Genomic DNA, 19,817 nt, shown 5'->3' on the forward strand with positions numbered 1-19,817 from the left:
TGGGAAAGCTCAAATACTGGAGGAAACAAGTAACTTAAATGCAATGTTTATTATACAGACTAATGTACAGCAGCGCCTGTATTCACAGCTGTTACACATATTGTACCAGGAACATTCCTAAGTTGTAAACATTTATTAGGCCTGGGACATAGTAGATAGGGTTGCGCTGAGCAGATGCACTAACCCCCTGCCTGCCGACACGCCCACCACCCGCCTCCCAAGCGCGCTTGCTGTCTCCTCTGCCAGGCCAGCAAAAAAGCTCCTGGTTGAGCGAGCAGCAGCGCGGGTCGTCAGCACGAATTGATCCACCATGCCCGAAGCCCAAGTCATACAATTTGTTCCATCTGTGCTGTGCTGCAATAAAGCACGTTTAATTCTGAAAACGTCAGGCTCGTTCACATGGTTATCCCTCTTTCCTTGTTTAGTGGGTTGAAGGGCTGATGAAAAACAACATTCTTCTAAAAACACAAACGGTGTGGGGGTTTTATTCCCCCTTTGTGTAGTTGGCTGCTGTTGTAGGATTCATAAACGTTCTTCCGATAAGAGTGCACCTTGAATATTTGGTCTGGCCCTGGCCGTTTCATCTCGTATTCACAATCCAAAGCTGCAAGGAGGAAATTAATTATTAATATAAACTTTACCAGGATAAAAATGCCATTAAAAATTGTAGTATTCAAGGTCACATACACTCCAGTAAAAAAAATGCTTGAAGTGATCTGCATGGAGTATAGTTTCTATGGTTCATGCGATCTGTCAACCAAAGATGGACAGGTTTGACTTTCCTTGGGCATGAATTAGGGCTGACATGGTAGAATATTGTAGTTTTTAATGTAATGCCATGTAGCTCGGACGCCATCATTTAAATTTGGGTTTTTGATTTTTATTTGTAATGTTTCCAGGGTCTCTTACACACATCATGGTCGCTGTGACCATCATCTTTCCTACAGTTCAAGTTTGTAAATGGTGAAGGCATATCTGCAATGTTATAACGGCTGTGCACACAAATACCGTCTCAGAGCAACAGTCCTACCTGCCCAATGTCCCGCCTGCCTGTGTATAGTATTTATTGTAGTCCAAGCGGAGCAGTAACTGAGCCAAATCGGGGTTGATCTGATGGTTACGGACACTGGAAAGAATCCTGAACAGCAGTGAGGATTGGCAACTGAAACCCTGAGAGAGAGAGAGAGACATTTTCAAATTCACAAGAAAGAGAGACACATTGTATTTTCTTTATGTCCTACAGGCAGCACATACAAGTGGGTAGACTCTACCTTCCTTCTCAGGGTACAGTAGGTCAAGGGTACTCAAGCCACCCCAACAGGTCAGGTTATCCCAGCCTCCACAGGTGGCTCAGTCGAAGACTGAGGGCTGGAGTTGAGTACCCTTGCCATAGCCTGCAGTGTATGCCTAAAAAGGCAACTTCTAAGCTCAAGCATCAGACCGGCTCTGCCTGCAAACTTCAAACCGTAAAGCTTGCCAACAAAGAGGGCACTCAATAGAAGTTGTCATACCCTTTCAAGAAGACTTCTCGCCACACCAATCTCCTGCTCCACATTAAAGAATCTGACCTCCAGGAAGGCAGTGAAAGCGTTCGAAGACGCAAAACGTCATCAGAAAGGTTTCCAAAAAGGAGGAAAAAAGGCGCCTATTCCACAATGTTTTAGTGTCTCCTGTCCTAGGGACCAGCATATATCATCAAGATCTGGACAGACTAAAACCAACACCAAAACCAACACCATGGAAGCTCAGAGAATGCTGAAGAAACGCCAAGAGTTGTCATACTCTGCAACAGAAAGCATGCTTCAAGCAAAGAAGAAATCCACTTTTAAGATTTCTAATATACCTCAGAGTATGGTATATGAGTGGTGCAGCCAACCAAAGAAATGTAAGGCCGGGAAAACAGGATACAATACCAGCCTGGGAGACCCAAGTTTGATGCTCAAGGCTTTTTGGAAACGAGACTTTCCAACCTCTAACCAAAGTTGACATTAAAACGCCATTTCTTATAGCAGTCGTGTCATCGAAGAGGATGGGCGAGGGCTCCTTTAAGTGGGGATCCTTATATGGTCTTGGACTAAGTGGTACTTTGAACAATATTACAGTTTACATGCCACATATCTTTGTACTAACAAATCTACGTAAGTACCAGCACTCACTGTCTAATAGCCTCAGTGGCTCTGCTCCTTCAGCTGCTCGTGTGGAGTGCTCAGCACTCCACACGAGCAGCTGAAGGAGCAGAGCCACTGAGGCTATTAGACAGTGAGTGCTGGTACTTACGTAGATTTGTTAGTACTATACAGGGGAATAAGGGTCCCCTTTTGTTCCGTGCACCCTGCAATTGCATATATTTAACACCATCAGAGTGCTGTCTATCGTCCCCTTTTACCCACATATCTTTGTACTTTCAGAGAGTTAAGAAAATATTCCCACCAAAACTATGTTCTAACCTGAGGAATATAAAAGGTAAAGAGGTTACATTCACTAGACTTTTCCTAAAATTGTACTTCAAAAAAACACATTCAGGCAAATGGACTGATTTTATCCTTTCCCGTGAAGGTGATGAACAAAGACAAGATTGCGTCCAAGATGACGATAGATAAGACTATAGCCTCGGTGTCCTGGAACCTCTGTTTATTTTCCCTGTTCTGAGCCAGCTTTTACTCAGTGTAATGTTGCAACAAATGTAACTTTCACTGTTGGCTTCTCAACCAGTTGCCTTGGCAACGCCTCCTTTTCTCCGTTAGTTGAGCTGTTCCTGGCTTCCCCTGCTAATTGGCATAATCCTTGTCTTATTTACTGTTAGCCCAGGCTAGCATGCTTCCTTTTTAGTTCCAGCAGCCACCTCTCCTATCTCGTCTGGTAAAGCGATTGCAATTTACCTATCCCTATATCTTGCTTCATCCCACTGCCATCCTAGCTCTCTTTCCTCACCTTTGCTCCCATACCCCAGTGTTTTCCCCCAGTACCTTTTTATTTGTGTGTTGTTGCCCAAAATAAACACTTCAGAAAATAAGCAGATTCCTTTGCTTGATATATGGGATTGAGTTAAGCTGCCTGCCTCTACTCACTAGCCACAGAGAGCTTGAGTCAGAACACTCAGCATATCAACAGGCTAGAAATCTAGCAGCAACAGAGCTGAAAGCACATTCCCTGAGAGCTCTAGCCACTCTGCGCGCAGTAACACATTACAAGTTTAATGTGCAGGTCTCAGAAGACACAAAATTTGCCAGGAAAATTCTACAGGTTGTTATTCATGTTTTTTCCCTCTTTTCTTCTTCCCTCCCATTGAGTAAACAAAAAAGACAGTCAACTCAAATGCTACATCCACCATGACATAATCATGTAGTTAAATCAGTTCATGAGCTTACAGGGGGTGTGTGTCCCTCCCATTGGGAATTGCTATAACATTCCCATTTGTGCTATAACATTCCCATTCCACAGCCGATAGGACATGAAGGAAAAGGGGAAACATGGCGTGCCGGAATATTATTCTCCTTCAGTCGGACACGGCAGGAGACTGGATTCCCCCCCGCCTGTTGATAAACAATTATGTGCATTCGGATTGGTCTACTTTTTCTTATTTAGCATGGCTGTGATTACCGCTGACCTGGAGGAGTGGAGCAGCTCCCTTTATACTGGTTTCGGGTAAGAAGTTACCTGTCCTACCTTAGAGGGAAGGCGGACGCTACCCACTTGTGTGCTGCTATGTCAGACGGAAGAGAACCTGGTCGGTGAGCCAATTTCTCTCCCAGACATCCAGCAAAGCCAACCCCGGTGGTTCATGAAAGTCACATACAGACATGTGGTGTTAATGGACTTACTTTCACTAGGATGCCAAGCTGAGCAGCTCCACGCTCATCAAGGGGCCCCAGGTTTTGACTGACCAGTGAGCAGAAACTGTGACACAAATCTAAGATTTCATTCAGGCAGTGGAAGACCTGCAGAATGGACACGAGAGGGGGAAAGCATCAGAAATTGGCCGAAGGAAGCTTTCTTAATTCAGTGATGGCATTATGCGTTCTCCATCCAACACTCCAGACTCCAAATGTATTTGGAAAAAGTTCATATTTAGCACCTTCGCAGGTGTAGCGCGGTCGCTCAATGTTTAGGAACACGTACAACACGGGAGGACGCCCTTTCCCCCCACTTACAGGCTTCAGCAAAATGAAAGACTGGGCCAGGAGGTTGCTTAGGAAGTGGTCATGAGCCAATCGAATGCTCTCAAAATCCCTAGTAGAGTTTATCTGCTGCAGGAGCTGAGTGAACTGCGATTCCAGAACATCCACCTACGAAAAGTGAACTAGTTACGACCCGTAGGGTGAGACAAGTGGAAAGAAAGGTGGTTTAGGCAAGATATTCCTGTTTGCTGCACTTCTAACATCAATTTGGTACTTAAGTGTCAAACACATTACCCTAAAAAGAAGTGGCCTATTAGAAAACGTACGTTTTCCCTGCATAATTCCATAGCTATATCTGATGCACTCGTGCTCACCTGAAGATAATACTGCAGGTTGTCCACTAGAAATGCCATGTGGTTTCGTAGTCTCCACTTGACAGCGTCTGTTCTATTGGACGCCAAGTGTTTCCTCTCCATCTGAAGAGCCCAACAGTGTTGGAGCTCCGACTGTACACAACGGACACTCAGCAAGTACTTGAACACTACATTGTATCTACCAATAAAAAGTGTACAGTTTCATTAATGTGCATCCATGGCTTGTCTACTGACAGCGTTACAAAGAGCAATAGGATAGACAGAAGAGATGAGATCTAAGAAAGCTCATAAATAAATATGCTATTCTATTATTTTCTTATGCAGAAGAGATGTGCAAATGCTGTATAAGGATGTTTTCCAGGAAAAATGTGTTAAACTTAATGCACTGTTCTCCAAGACCAAACACTACTCACTTCTCCAACACGGCGGGCGTGAAGAGAATATGCAAAGGCCACTGCACTTTATAAGACAATCCTAGAGCAGCCCAGCCAGACGTAGGAGCTTCCCTGGGAGACGTTTCCCGAGAGGGACCTTCTCGAGGCTGAGACGGATCTATGGAATATGCAGGGGGAAAAAAAAAAACACGTCATATGTAGCGTTTAATCCGATGATTCCTAGCGTCTGTCATTCTACGCTGTCTCTCTAGGTTTGTCGTTCCTAGGTGTGCCCGAACAGTCACAATCACAACAACTTCACTCAACATAGAATTCCAACACGTTTTGAAATGTGCTTAGTACGACAGGCGCTTTGAAACAAAAAAGGATGGGCTGAAATAATGAACACGTTTCCTCACCACATAATACATAATCAGGCAATTCCAACTCAACACAACTATAACCCCACATCGGCAATTAGTAATGGTCTTGAGCATTTGCTGCCATCCACTACAGCAGGGGTGCTCAAACTCAAGTCTTCAAGAGCCACCAATAGGCCAGGATTGATGGATATCCCTGCTTCAGCAAAGGCGACTCCATCAAAAGGGCCGGGCCACTGATTGAGCCACCTATTGGGATATCCTTAATACATGGTCTGTTGGTGGCTCGAGGACCGAGTTTGAGCACCCCTACTCCACACTTACTCTTTAGTACGGTGTCAACAAGTGTTCCAGCGTAGCATATAGATTGTATAAACTATACACCAAGCTGTAACCTTCATACGAGCTTAGACAAGTGAAATCTCTGCGGTACAGGCGGCCATTCCTACCTTTATGTTCTTTGCCGTGATAATCAATCGTCAGATGGAGTAGTGGCAGGAGATTGTCATCATCTAGTAAAACTTTGTGTGCCGATAACTGGAATGCTACATTTATATCTGATGGAGGAGGAAGGAGACAGCGGGTCGGCTTTCGTACAAGATTCAATGAGAGCAAGAACACCGATTCCAATTCATCAATACAAGTACCCGCTACACTAAAAACATTCGGATTAATTCCCCACTAGATTAAACCGGGAATAGGGGTTGGGTTCCGGTGCAGGGAAATGAGGTTATTGTGGGGATGCAGTTACATCAGTAATACCCCACAGATACACGATAATGTAACTGGCTTTGCCATGTCCCTTACCATGTTCCGTTACCGCGGTGGGTGGGGTTTTCAGCATGTGCTGAGCAATATCTATGAAGGCCTGAAACAATTCTCCTCGTCCCAGCAGGTAGAAATCTTTAATCATCTTAAAGAACAAAGTACAAGTGAACAGAAATTAATGCGTTCCTGTGTTCCAACGCATACACCAAAATCAGTAATAACTAACAAAATGACTATGATTGGGTACATACTTTAAGCCCCATTTCTCGGATAAGGATGTAAAAGTTTGGAGTTAGAAACCAATCATTCTTGGAGTCAGGAAGGAATTTATTTTCCCCTTATGAGATATCATTGGATGATATAACTCTGGGGTTTTTTTGTTTGCCTTCCTCTGGATCAATAAGCAAGTATAGATATAGGATAAATTATCTGTTGTCTAAAGTTAGCATAGGTTCAACTTCATGGACGCATGTCTTTTTTCAACCTCATCTACTAAGTAACTACCGTATGCAACTACATGTAATCAGGTAATCTAAAATAATAACTTTATTTTATAATTGTGCCCCAAGCGCGTCACAATTACAGTATAGCGCACGGTACGCAGCACATAGGAATGTTATAGACACAGTCCCCGCCCAGATGAGCTTACAATATGTTTTTGTTGCCAGGGAGATAATTGTGACTTGTCCAAGGTCAAAAAGAGCCAACACCAGGAATCAAACCAGGTTCAAACACAGCATCATTAGTATCGGTCAGAGCCTTTCCTCACTGAGCTGCTCCTTCAGCCCCCCTGTAATACATGTAATCAAAGGATCGACCCCCTTACCTTCAGCTGTCCTAATAAATCTGATTCTTCCACCATAAGCTTCCACAGGTGCTAAGAGTAAAACAAAAAGACAATGGTAATCTAATTAATTATAGAAAATCCTTCTGAAATAACGTCCCAGCACTATTTTAAAGAAGGAGCTCGTTAAGAAAGTGCTCCTAAATATATAAAGACAAGTTACAAATATTAAACAGGGGAGGAAACTTGCGCTTTCATAAAAAGACAAAAATTTAGGTCAACACTTTAGTTATGTGCTAAAGGCAGAGGGGGCTCAACTCCAGTCCAGCATCAGCACAGGTGGTCAGTCCCAGCATCAGCACAGCTGGCGCAATGAGTGGCTCAGTTGAAGATTGAGCCTCTGATTGAGCCACCTGTGCTTAAGCAAGGACTGATAGCCGCCTGTGCTGAAGCAGGGATATCCTTAAAATCTGACCTGTGGGACGGCTTGATGACCCCTGTGCTAAGGCATTCCCATCAACCAAAGTATTGATTTCACTGAAAAAAGTGAAAAGGTTTGGTCCAATTCCTCCTACTATTTCTCTGTATATGAGAAAGTATTCTCCCACTGATGTATTTCTGTGTATATGAGACTGTATTCTCTGTAAATGAGACTGTATTCTTTGTATATGAGAATGTATTCTGTGTATATGAGAATGTATTCTCCCACTGATGTATTTCTGTGTATACTGTATGAGACTGTATTCTCTGTAAATGAGACTGTATTCTCTGTATATGAGAATGTATTCTGTGTATATGAGAATGTATTCTCCCACTGATGTATTTCTCTGTATATGAGAAAGTATTCTCCCACTGATGTATTTCTGTGTATATGAGACTGTATTCTCTGTATATGAGAATGTATTCTCCCACTGATGTATTTATTTGTATAGGAGAATGTATTCTCTGTATATGAGAATGTATCCTCCTACTGATGTATTTCTGTGTATATGAGAATGTATTCTCTGTATATGAGAATGTATCTTCCTACTGATGTATTTCTGTGTATATGAGAATGTATTCTCGTACTGATGTATTTATTTGTATATGAGAATGTATTCTCGTACTGATGTATTTCTGTGTATATGAGAATGTATTCTGTGTATATGAGAATGTATTCTGTGTATATGAGAATGTATTCTCCCACTGATGTATTTCTGTGTATACTGTATGAGACTGTATTCTCTGTAAATGAGACTGTATTCTCTGTATATGAGAATGTATTCTGTGTATATGAGAATGTATTCTCCCACTGATGTATTTCTCTGTATATGAGAAAGTATTCTCCCACTGATGTATTTCTGTGTATATGAGACTGTATTCTCTGTATATGAGAATGTATTCTCCCACTGATGTATTTATTTGTATAGGAGAACTAGCTGAGAGACCCGGCGTTGCCCGGGATGTAAATGCGTAATAGGTAGTATTATTTATAAATCGTGGAACAATAGGTGACTGTTTGTTGTAAAGGTTGGATAATAATATTGAAAAGAAAGATGGAAGAAAATGTAATACGATGTTGTATAAAAATGGTTTATTGTAACCACACCACAGTACAATGTATATTTTGGTGCCATAGGTGATGTAAAAATCTGAGTCGTGTGTCCTGCTAGGGTGTGAGGCGGCGGGTGGCGCGTGGGTTGTGAGTGCTGTGTGCGAGTGGGGGTCCTGCTAGGGTGTGAGGCGGCGGGTGGTGCGTGGGTTGTGAGTGCTGTCTGTGAGTGGGGGTCCTGCAAGGGTGTGAGGCGGCGGCTGGCGCGTGGGTTGTGAGTGCTGTCTGTGAGTGGGGGGTCCTGCTAGGGCGTGAGGCGGTGGGTCAGTGATGTCGGTGCGTAGGGGCGGGAGGCAGCAGGTGTGTGTGGCGGCAGGTATGTGTCGAGTGTGGCGGCTGTCTGTTGAGTGCGTGCAGCGGCTGTGAGTGAAAGGCAGAGGCGGCCGGAGTAAGGGCGGGTGAAAGGCAGAGGCGGGGTGGGGAGGCGGTAAGGCGGGCATGAAGGCGAAGGGCGGCGGGAAGGGGAGGAGGGGGTGGAGGAGGGGGGCAAGGGGTGGAGGAGGGGGGCAAGGGGTGGAGGAGGGGGGCAAGGGTTAGAGGAGGGGGGGAAGGGTTAGAGGAGGGGGGGAAGGGTTAGAGGAGGGGGGGAAGGGTTAGAGGAGGGGGGGAAGGGTTAGAGGAGGGGGGGGAAGGGTTAGAGGAGGGGGGGGAAGGGTTAGAGGAGGGGGGGGAAGGGTTAGAGGAGGGGGGGAAGGGTTAGAGGAGGGGGGGGAAGGGTTAGAGGAGGGGGTGGAAGGGTTAGAGGAGGGGGGGGAAGGGTTAGAGGAGGGGGGGGAAGGGTTAGAGGAGGGGGTGGAAGTGTGGGAGGGGGTGGGAGGGGAAAGGGGAAAAAGAGGTGGAGGGGGGGGAAAGAGGAGCGGAGGGGGTGGTGGAAAGGGGAGCGGAGGGGGGGTGAAGGGGAGCGGAGGGGGGGAAGAGGGAGCGGGGGGGGAAGAGGGAGCGGGGGGGGAAGGGGAGCGGGGGGGGGAAGGGGAGCGGGGGGGGAAGGAGAGCAGGGGGGGAGGGGAGAAGTGGTGGGAAGGGGGAGGAGGGGGGAGGTGGTGGAAAGGGGGAGAAGGGGGGAGGTGGTGGGAAGGGGGAGAAGGGGGGAGGTGGTGGGAAGGGGGGAGGTGGTGGGAAGGAGGAGGAGGGGGAAGGTGGTGGAAAGGGAGAGAAGGGGGGATGTGGTGGGAAGGGGGAGGAGGGGGAAGGTGGTGGGAAGGGGGAGGAGGGGGAAGGTGGTGGGAAGGGGAAGGTGGTGGGAAGGGGGAGGAGGGGGGAGGTGGTGGGAAGGGGGAGGAGGGGGGAGGTGGTGGGAAGGGGGGAGGGTGGAGGTGGTGGGAAGGGGGGGAGGTGGTGGGAAGGGGGGGAGGTGGTGGAAAGGGGGGGGAGGTGGTGGAAAGGGGGGGGAGGTGGTGGGAAGGGGGGGGGGAGGTGGGAAGGGGGAGGCGGAGGGAAGGCGGGGGGTGGGAGGCGGTGGGAAGGCGGGGGGTGGGAGGCGGTGGGAAGGCGGGGGGTGGGAGGCGGTGGGAAGGCGGGGGGTGGGAGGAGGTGGGAAGGCGGGGGGTGGGAGGCGGTGGGATGGCGGGGGGTGGGAGGCGGTGGGAAGCGGTGGGAAGGGGGGTGGGAGGCGGTGGGAAGGGGGGGGAGGCGGTGGGAAGGGGGGGAGGCGGTGGGAAGGGGGGGTGGGAGGCGGTGGGAAGGGGGGGTGGGAGGCGGTGGGAAGGGGGGGGAGGCGGTGTGAAGGGGGGGGGAGGCGGTGGGAAGGGGGGGAGGCGGTGGGAAGGGGGGGGAGGCGGTGGGAAGGGGTGGGGGGAGGCGGTGGGAAGGGGTGGGGGGAGGCGGTGGGAAGGGGGGGAAGGGGGGAGGCGGTGGGAAGGGGGGGAGGCGGTGGGAAGGGGGGGAGGCGGTGGGAAGGGGGGGGAGGCGGTGGGAAGGGGGGGTGGAGGGGAGTGGAAGGGAGGTGAAGGGGGGGGTAGAAGGGAGGTGAAGGGGGGGGTGGAAGGCAGGTGAAGGGGGGGGGTGGAGGGGAGGTGAAGGGGGGGGGTGGAGGGGGGGTGGAGGGGAGGTGAAGGGGGGGTGGAGGGGGGGAGGTAAATGGGGAGGTGAAGGGGGGTGGAAGGGAGAAGTGGAGTGAGGGGAGGTGAAAGGGGGTGAGGGGAGGTGATGGGGGGTGAGGTGTGGGTGAGGGGAGGTGAAGACCGCTCACTCACCCGTCCGGCAGGTCCCACGTGGATCTGAGGCGGGAGGCAGCGTGTTGTGGCCGCTCTCCCGCTGTGTCCCGGGCGCTCGCTCGCTCCCCCGCTGACTGTAGCGGCGCCGGGGGGGGGGGGGTATCGGGGAGACACTGACACTGGAGGGGAGGGGGGGTGGAGGGGAGGTGAAGGGGGGGTGGAGGGGAGGTGAAGGCCGCTCACTCACCCATCCGGCAGGTCCCACGTGGATCTGAGGCGGGAGGCAGCGTGTTGTGGCCGCTCCCCCGCTGTGTCCCGGGCGCCACCATCTTGGGCACTCGGCGCCGCGAGGCAGCCTGCCTGGCCACTGGCTGTTCCCCCGCCGGGGAGGGGCGGGGGGCATGTATATGTGTGGGGGGGAGAGAGGTGGGAGATATAGAGGGGGGGTCTCGCACGGCCGCTGACACTGGGTGGGGGGGGCGCTGAAGGGGTAATAATAGTGTGTGTGTGTGTTGGTGTGCGTGTCCCGCTGACTGTAGCGGCGCCAAGGGAGGGGGGGGGGGGGGGTCGGTGTGAAAGCGCGGGAGACACGGGGAGAGGAGGAGGTGCGTGCGGGTGCTGCTAACACTGTGAGCCCCGTGTGTGTGTGTGTGTGTGTGTGTGTGTCCGTGTGTGTGTCCGTGTGTGCGTGTGTGTCCCTGTGTGTGTGTCCCTGTGTGTGTGTGTGTGTGTGTCCCTGTGTGTGTGTGTGTCCGTGTCCGTGTGTGTCCGTGTGTGTCCGTGTGTGTGTGTGTGTCCGTGTGTGTCCGTGTGTGTGTGTGTGTGTCCGTGTGTGTGTGTGTGTGTCCCTGTGTGTGTGTGTCCCTGTGTGTGTGTGTGTCCCTGTGTGTCCTTTGGCCCGTCACTCCGCCTCAGGCCAATGAGAGGTGTGCGGGGGCGGGCCAAGGGACCAATGAGATTTCCCCTAGGGACACCGGACATCCAGGCAGGCAGGCAGGCAGGCATGCATGCATGCAGGCAGGCAAACATACAGTGCTTTCACTAATATAGTATAAGATGTATTCTCTGTATATGAGAATGTATCCTCCTACTGATGTATTTCTGTGTATATGAGAATGTATTCTCTGTATATGAGAATGTATCTTCCTACTGATGTATTTCTGTGTATATGAGAATGTATTCTCGTACTGATGTATTTATTTGTATATGAGAATGTATTCTCGTACTGATGTATTTCTGTGTATATGAGAATGTATTCTGTGTATATGAGAATGTATTCTGTGTATATGAGAATGTATTCTCGTACTGATGTATTTCTGTGTATATGAGAATGTATTCTCCCACTGATGTATTTCTGTGTATATGAGAATGTATTCTCGTACTGATGTATTTCTGTGTATATGAGAATGTATTCTGTGTATATGAGAATGTATTCTGTGTATATGAGAATGTATTCTCGTACTGATGTATTTCTGTGTATATGAGAATGTATTCTCGTACTGATGTATTTCTGTGTATATGAGAATGTATTCTCGTACTGATGTATTTCTGTGTATATGAGAATGTATTCTCGTACTGATGTATTTCTGTGTATATGAGAATGTATTCTGTGTATATGAGAATGTATTCTGTGTATATGAGAATGTATTCTCGTACTGATGTATTTCTGTGTATAAGAGAATGTATTCTCCCACTGATGTATTTCTGTGTATATGAGAATGTACGCTCAGGCATTTTCGTTAGATTTCATAGAACTCCCTTTGTGTGGTCTGTTTTTTCTTACTCTCTATCTGGATGTATCATATGTAAATGTTCCAGAGTAACAGTAGACTGGATATACAGAAATAAAATGTAAACAGCATTTGTGCACATTTCATTTTCTGTATAATTGTATTTCTTAAAGCCGCAGTCCAAGCTGCTGTCGTCCCCCCCCCTTAATCTGTGCATCAATACAATGATAAGTAATTAGCTAAGTTGCCGATCGATCGGTGAAGATTCGCCTCGGGGGTTCACTAAATGGCTGTCAGTGCGGCAGAAGAGGACCAAAGATGCAAAGTTCTGTGGGGAAGATCATGTGACCAGCCCGTCACTAGATACAATTGGTGCACTGCTAGAGAGAGGGTAGGGCTAAAAAAGGTGTGTGCCAGAGCCTGTTTCAGAAGAGGAAGGGGATGTGACTTTGTAAATGGTTGCTATAGAAACACAAAAATGCTTGTTACATTATAATACATTAAAAATGTCATTCAGAGTTGCTTTTTTATTTTTAAATACTACAAGTATTTTGTCATAGTACAGAACTGATGTATTAAAAAAACAAAACAAAAAAACATGTAGGCTATTGCTTGGTGCGCAGCTTTAAAAGACACCTGATCGCACCAGCACGGGAGCGATGAATGAGAAATTAACGCTATACGTTTACCTCTGCGACAGTGCTTCTAATCCCGTCAAGAACGGATTCAAAGTCCACCAAGCTAAAAAGCGGCTGCTGCTTGAGCCTATGTAACTCTGCAGCAAATGTGTACTCCTGATCTTTCAGTATGGAACCTATGGAGGATATAGGTTCGTTAGTGCACGCACCTGTGGTCATGGATCCTAATATCTCTAGTGTCAGGAGAAGTTTGCATACGGGGTGCAAATCATTTAGCAACCATTGGAATATTTTGTGGAGCAGTTCTCAACCAGGCTACAAGGTCGTATAGAACAACGTAACGTTTTAATTTACTGCAATTCCATAGGGCTTTGGCCCCTCAAAATAGAACGCCATCGGATTCGCTTAATTAGCAAATGGGGTACATCCCTTACCGGGGGATATCGGCCATTTCATGGCATGGCAATGGACGAGTGATGGTTATCGCACTTTCTTGTGCACACATTAGGGTGTGTGATCGGTAGAGAATTTGGGGTGATGGATGAAGAAGGTCCTGTCTCTAAAGCAATAAGAGAATGTAAGCACGCCAACCTATGCCATGGTATTACGACTTACTAAACTCTTTTGCCGTTTTAAGTATATTTTTCTATCGGGCGATACCAGGAATAGCCACTCTGTGGCACCCACGTATGGCCAGAATATGGTCCAATCATGTTTGTTTGTTTTTTTAGGACATCTGCAGTCTTGATATTTATGTATAAAATGTGTTACCAGGAAGTAATACATTGAGAGTTGCCTCTCGTTTCCAAGTATGTCCTGGGCACAGAGTTAAGATGTCAAAAACATGGTTACAAATACATAGTTACATAAGTGAGCAGGGTATACATTATATACAAGACATTGCATGCACAGGTAGAGATAATATATATTATGGGCGTATGTAACAGTTACAGACCAGATTCAAATGTGAGACAGCTTTAGTTTTGAAAGACTGGTGGCGGAAGTGAGAGTCTCCGGTAGACTGTTCCAGTTTTGGAGTGGACGGTAGGAGGAGAAGAGAATAATATTGTTAATATTAACATTGTTCTTCGCTTGTTGCGCTTACCTGTTCTGCTCATATTTGCATTTTGATTCTCAAACATCTGGACGGATTCGCCCACAAACAAGATCTTCTCGGCAACTCTTACTGGGATATAGGAGGGCAGCATTTCCACCCGCAAGGAAAACTGCTTCAGGGACGGTGCCAGCATGTGCTCTTCCTCTATCAGGCGCTGTCACAGAGCAAAGCGAAGGTCAGGGCACAGGCACGCAAGAGGAAGAATAAGTTAGAGTCCCAGCGTGAAGTCATATTATCTCCCCGTCATGTAAGACCAAATATGTGCAAGCTCTATGAACTCAATATGGCTGGACAGCAGGGGCGTCCAACTCCAGTCCTCAAGCGCCGCCAACAGGTCAGGTTTTCAGGATATCCCTGCTTCAGCACAGGTGGTCAATGACTGAGCCACCTGTGCAGAAGCAGGGATATCCTTAAAACTTGACCGGTTGGTGCGCTTGAGGACTGGAGTTGGCCGCCCTTGCTGTACAGTTTACCATGTACAATACTGCCATCAAGAGACACACACACACACAGTTATTGCAAGTTCTCACCAAGTCCTGCAACTCTCGCAGCTGTTTCCCCGTCAGACCCCCAATGCCCAGGTCCTCCTCCTCTTCCTCGGGCTGGGCAGATACATTGCCAGATGAAGGTCCCTGTTTAACAAAGAACTCCTCATACTGGTCCAGCAGAAGTCCGTGAAGCATCCAGGCTGAGAGCTGTTTGTACATAACGCCGTGACACACCGCCAGGATCCTAACCAAACACCAGAATCGGGAATCAGTCAACTACACCCCGTAATATATTTGCATATTCACGGTTTTGTTGATGAGCACGGACAGTTCGCCCTGTTTCGTGGCGACAAACTAGTTTAGCTCCGGAAGGGCAAAAGGTCAATATATTTTACACTAAAACGGAACAAAATTATTAACTTTCTCCACAGTCCAATGTTATTTGTACACAGGAAGTACCAGAGAGGCTGCAGTGTGTTGAGATTTATTACTAATCCCTGGGATTCCTTTTTGAGTAGAACAAGCCTCTGCCCAGTCCTGCACCATAAGGAACCAGGCAAGGAAAACGAAAGTCAGTCCTATGACTGCAAAGCTGCCAATGACATATCATTGAGGACAGAACGATTATCCCCCGACTCTGGGTATATGGAGAAATCAGACATTGTACTTTAGATTTATAGCACTAAGAGTCATGCATGTAGGTGTAAATCTCTCTATCCATACACACACTTATGTATGTATACACTTACTTTTCCAGTGCACTGCGGACAGGAGGGAGTCCTCCATAGCTGTGCTTGTAAACAGTCTCCAAGATCTGGCAGCCATGAATCTGCAAACAAAGCAGTGTTCTACATACTGTATGCTGCAGAGCTGGAGAATCAGGTAGTCCTCGCTATCCAACGTTTCACTTTACAATGAATGGCATATCCAACGCTTTATAAAGCAACCCTATGGGCTGTTTTTCGACGCCTGAATGCGTTATCCAACACTCACCGCCACTGATTAACATGGGACTCACTTTACAATGGTTTCACTATCCAACGCTACTTCCAGAACGGGTTCCGTTGGATAACCAAGGACCGCCTGTACAATCAGTACTGTGCAGACCATCATAAAGATAGTAAGTCAACCCATATAATATACTTTTGCTTCATTGTACATCATTAAGCCTTAGATGTTTCAACCACACCAGTCTCTGCTAACATTCTATAGCATTTTGTATCTTATTTCTGTCTACGTTCTAAGGCAAAAGATGGACACAAACAAAGAAAGAAACAGTTAGGAAGAAAGCTGACCTTCTACTCCCCTGGCACTGCTAAAAAGACAAGATACTTGATGAATTGTTTTGCTTCCAAATGAACTTGACATATAAAACGGTTACTTGTTGTCAAGCAACACCAATAGATGTGGGTTTAGAGATGTCAGTTAGCTGTCAAGAAATGTAGAACAAACACAAAGTCTACACAGGCCCTGCAGACAGATCCACGCTACCTGTGGTCTTATTTGAAGGTGGGTAAATTCAAAGCCAAGAACAGGTTATTAAGAAGTAGAACAAAGATGGGAAGATGGGAAAGAATGACATTGTACCTTTTGACTCTTGATCTGTTCCACCACAATCATCACTGATGGGAAGAGGAGATGAAACTGGAAAAACAACGGTGTTTGTCAAGTAAAGCGAGTCTGTGGTCAAAGAAACTGCACGTACACAAAAGCAGACATCCACATCCAGAACACGGATACATAATGTTCACTGGAACGGTAAACTATTAACTAATGCAGTATAGGAGAGTAATGTGAGACATCTTGATGACCTAAGTGGTGTTTGTCAACAGGGAAAAAGTTATGATAAATCCCACGTGTGAGCGCATTCACATCTCAGACAGGTGCACAACCCGGCTGTTCCCCATTATATCTTAGCATACAATGCTTCCACTGCAGCCTGGGATTATGGGTAATGGCATACAAATGAGCACACAACGTTGCCTTTTATTTCTTGTCCATTGTAACATGGGACCCCTAGAAGTTTATGCCTGCCGTATTACCCAGCTTTTCAGCACAGCCTGGTTTAAAGAAGTGCTTTTACCAGAATCCCCGGCTGCAGTGGAAGCACGGTAATATGCTTGTTACCCATCTACCAGCAAACGGCTTGACACAGTTGGGACATACCTGATCCAGGGAATATGTGATATGTGAAATGGAAAGATGTGGATCAGCCAGAAACTGCAATAAAAACAAACAAGAGAATAACCATTAGGGGTCCATCAAATCCAATGCGTTACAGTATAGGCCAGTTAATATACAAATATTGCTGTGCGTCATCTTTCAACAGAAAGCATGATTATTTCGTCGTCTGCTCACTTAGAATATTAATACGAGATTTTGTGCTTTGGGTACGCAGTGGGAAAAAGCTCCAGCAGTGTATACACAGGCTAATAAACAATGTCATAAAGCTTCCTATGGTAGCAAACACAAAGAAACATGGACCCCTGCTGCTGCTTCTGACTCACACTATAGAAGCATCACATCTGTAAATAGTCAGGTGGAAAAAGCACCCCTTACTGATCAATCTGTCCTGCAAAGCTTGGATCTAGCCTAGCTAGAATATAGATCCTGTATTAAGATGATATTAACACACAAAGGCAATTTCTGAACACAAAGCAAAATACTGTGAATCAGCTGGAGATATCCCCTTTATCGCTAATATTTACTAGACAGCTTTGTAATCGTGCTAGAAAAAGACATCACTTTGTATTGCCTTCTTTTTACAACACTCCCAAAGAAGGTGGGTTCTCTACCTCTTGCTCCAGGTCTAGTAATGCTTGGCGATAGGGTTGAAGAACTGAGTCAAGGCCTCGGCAAAAGGCACGCAGGTATATGCCATGCAGACCAGGCTGCCCCTGCTGGGACGGATGGTGATCCTAGGAAGCAAGGATACAATCTTATACATAATTATATAATAATAATAGTTCTTGTATAGCGCTGCTAGTTTTTCGTAGCGCTTTACAGAGACATTTTGCAGGCACAGGTCCCTGTCCCGTGGAGCTTACAATCTATGTTTTTGGTGCCTGAGGCACAGGGAGATAAAGTGCTTGCACAAGGTCACAAGGAGCCGACACCGGGAATTGAACCAGATTCCCCTGCTTTAAAACTCCATGCCAGTCAGTGTCTTTAGTCACTGAGCCGCTCCATCTCCCCACATCTACCATAAAACTACAAGTGTACAAGGAATTTACTATTTTTTATGCGGACAGTACACTAAGAAATCGATGAGGTTCTGTACATTATAATTTCATGTATGATGAACTGTAATATTGGGCCGCTGCAAAATACCCCAACTTACAATGAATCTACAACGAGGGTGGCCAACTCCAGTCCTCAAAGGCCACCAACAGGTCAGGTTTTTAAGAATATCCCTGCTTCAGCACAGGTGGCTCAGACAATGACTGAGCCACCTGTGCTGAAGCAGGGATATCCTTAAAACTTGACCGGTTGGTGGCCCTTGAGGACTGGAGTTGGCCACCCCCTTGATCTATGAGAAACTCTGCATCTCTTTTTTGATGTTGTATTTGTGTAACGGACAGTCCTCCAGGTCTGGAGCGGTCGGTCAAGTTTCCTGGCTAACAAGCTGCGTCACATGTAAGTAACTCCTTGGTACGTCCGGACGTAAACACAGGCAGAAAATGAAGCAACGCATTGAATCTTCGATCCACGCTAGCTACACTGATGCATCTCCCACAGTAACCTCACCTGCTGCTGAACATGACCTGTGTACTGTTCAATAAACTCTGTAAAGCGGATATAATCTGTCCCGAGCTTGCAGAGACGGCTCAGTACACTGGTCTCCCCAGGGTGCAGAAAAGGCAGATCCTGCGACACCTGCAAGGAAGTCCCAGTTTATCACAATGTTTAAGCACCTAAACAGCTATTTAAAAAAAAAAAAAAAAGTATTCACAGATAGCAACGTGCAAGCAGCCACACAGGTGAGATGTGAGGATCGCGTGTGTATATACATAGTATATTTACACCACTATACAGGCATACCCCGCATTAACGTACGCAATGGGTCCGGCGCATGTATGTAAAGTGAAAATGTACTTAAAGTGAAGCACTCCCTTTTCCACTTATTGATGCATGTACTGTACTGCAATCGTCATATATCAGCATAACTGATGTAAATAACGCATTTGTAACAGGCTCTATAGTCTCCCCGCTTGCGCACAGCTTCGGTACAGTTAGGGAGCCGGTATTGCTGTTCAGGACGTGCTAATAGGCGCATGCGTGAGCTGCCGTCTGCCTATTGGGCGATTATATCCTAAGTGAGTGTCCTTAAACCGGAGTATGCCTGTACTTGTTTAATTTCCAACCAACTTTTTTATTTTCGCTTTATACACTCACAGTGCCGCTGTCTGTTAAAACCAAATTTTTATATATATACCCTGGTTGTGTAGTGTGTGTGTGTGTGTGTGTGTGTGTGTGTGTGTATGTATGTATGTATGTATGTATGTATATATATATATATATATATATATACTTTTAAAGCAGTAATCCTAGTGTCTGTTGAAACCAGCTTCCAAATTCTATTATATTCCAACAATTCTAAATAAAATTATTTATTCATAGCATATTACTATTAGTTTAATATTCCTATTAGTTTATGACTATCACTCTCAGGTGACACTGCCCATCAGGCCACAGGTGCCGGGACAGTGGCTGTCAAGGCAGGAAGGCTTGACATTGGTGCGACTATCGCGACAGGTTGCTCTATATCGCGACAGCATCCCGATACCTGCAGGCCCGTCCGCTTGTTCCAGGTGAATATACTGCCGGGGTATCCGCTCAGCACCAGCAGCAGCTCGTGAATCATTTCCCCCCTCCTCCCCCCGGAGAGGTGGCAGTAATCCCGGGTAGAACCGGGACACACTCCCCTCCCCGGCTCACTACAGCCCGTACGTCCCGCTGCCGGAGCCCGCCAATGACGTCAGGGCGGCTGGCGCGCTAGGCATGTCGGGAAATGTAGTCCAGTCTTGTGCCAGCAGCACTGAGTCTCTATGGCTCAATAATATAATAGTCATTACCTCCTGGCAGGGAGATCTGGGAGGGGACAGAGACCCTCTTCCTATTCCATAGATTGCATGGGGGGGGGGGGGTTGTTTAGGGGGTACAGGTTATAAACAATGATATTTGTTTATAGTTATGATTCATATGTGTTGCTGCTCCTGATAAGGTTGGATGTGTATATATACTTACTAGGGAAGAAAACATGGCTACGCTTATCACACTGCACAAAGGCAAAACACCAAGC

The 19,817-nt window shown here is 46.9% G+C and overlaps 1 protein-coding gene across 1 annotated transcript; it reads right to left on the bottom strand.

Annotated features, from left to right (window-relative positions):
* Positions 1-30: 30 nt before the first annotated feature.
* Positions 31-19,488, bottom strand: TUBGCP4 (tubulin gamma complex component 4). The gene is made up of 18 exons (XM_075575527.1): positions 19,302-19,488; positions 18,263-18,391; positions 17,311-17,433; positions 16,682-16,735; positions 16,103-16,159; positions 15,265-15,344; positions 14,558-14,759; positions 14,016-14,181; positions 12,962-13,086; positions 6,841-6,891; positions 6,054-6,159; positions 5,696-5,803; positions 4,906-5,044; positions 4,493-4,670; positions 4,152-4,286; positions 3,822-3,938; positions 1,031-1,170; positions 31-604 (listed from the first exon to the last, which is right to left on the bottom strand). The coding sequence occupies exons 1-18, from the start codon at positions 19,377-19,379 to the stop codon at positions 592-594; spliced, it is 2,001 nt and encodes a 666-aa protein (XP_075431642.1). The 5' UTR covers positions 19,380-19,488; the 3' UTR covers positions 31-591.
* Between the last annotated feature and the right edge of the window lie 329 nt (positions 19,489-19,817).

This window comes from Ascaphus truei, chromosome 18, assembly GCF_040206685.1.
Source record: "Ascaphus truei isolate aAscTru1 chromosome 18, aAscTru1.hap1, whole genome shotgun sequence".
NCBI lineage: Eukaryota > Metazoa > Chordata > Amphibia > Anura > Ascaphidae > Ascaphus > Ascaphus truei.

Excerpts from the sequence above, each read along its gene's own strand:
- TUBGCP4 (XM_075575527.1), bottom strand. The coding sequence starts at position 19,379 with ATGATTCACGAGCTGCTGCTGGTGCTGAGCGGATACCCCGGCAGTATA. Across the intron at positions 13,087-14,015 it reads TGCAAATATGAGCAGAACAG|GTTCCATACTGAAAGATCAG; the intron begins GTAAGCGCAACA and ends TATCCTCCATAG. Across the intron at positions 6,160-6,840 it reads ATTTATTAGGACAGCTGAAG|ATGATTAAAGATTTCTACCT; the intron begins GTAAGGGGGTCG and ends TTGTTCTTTAAG.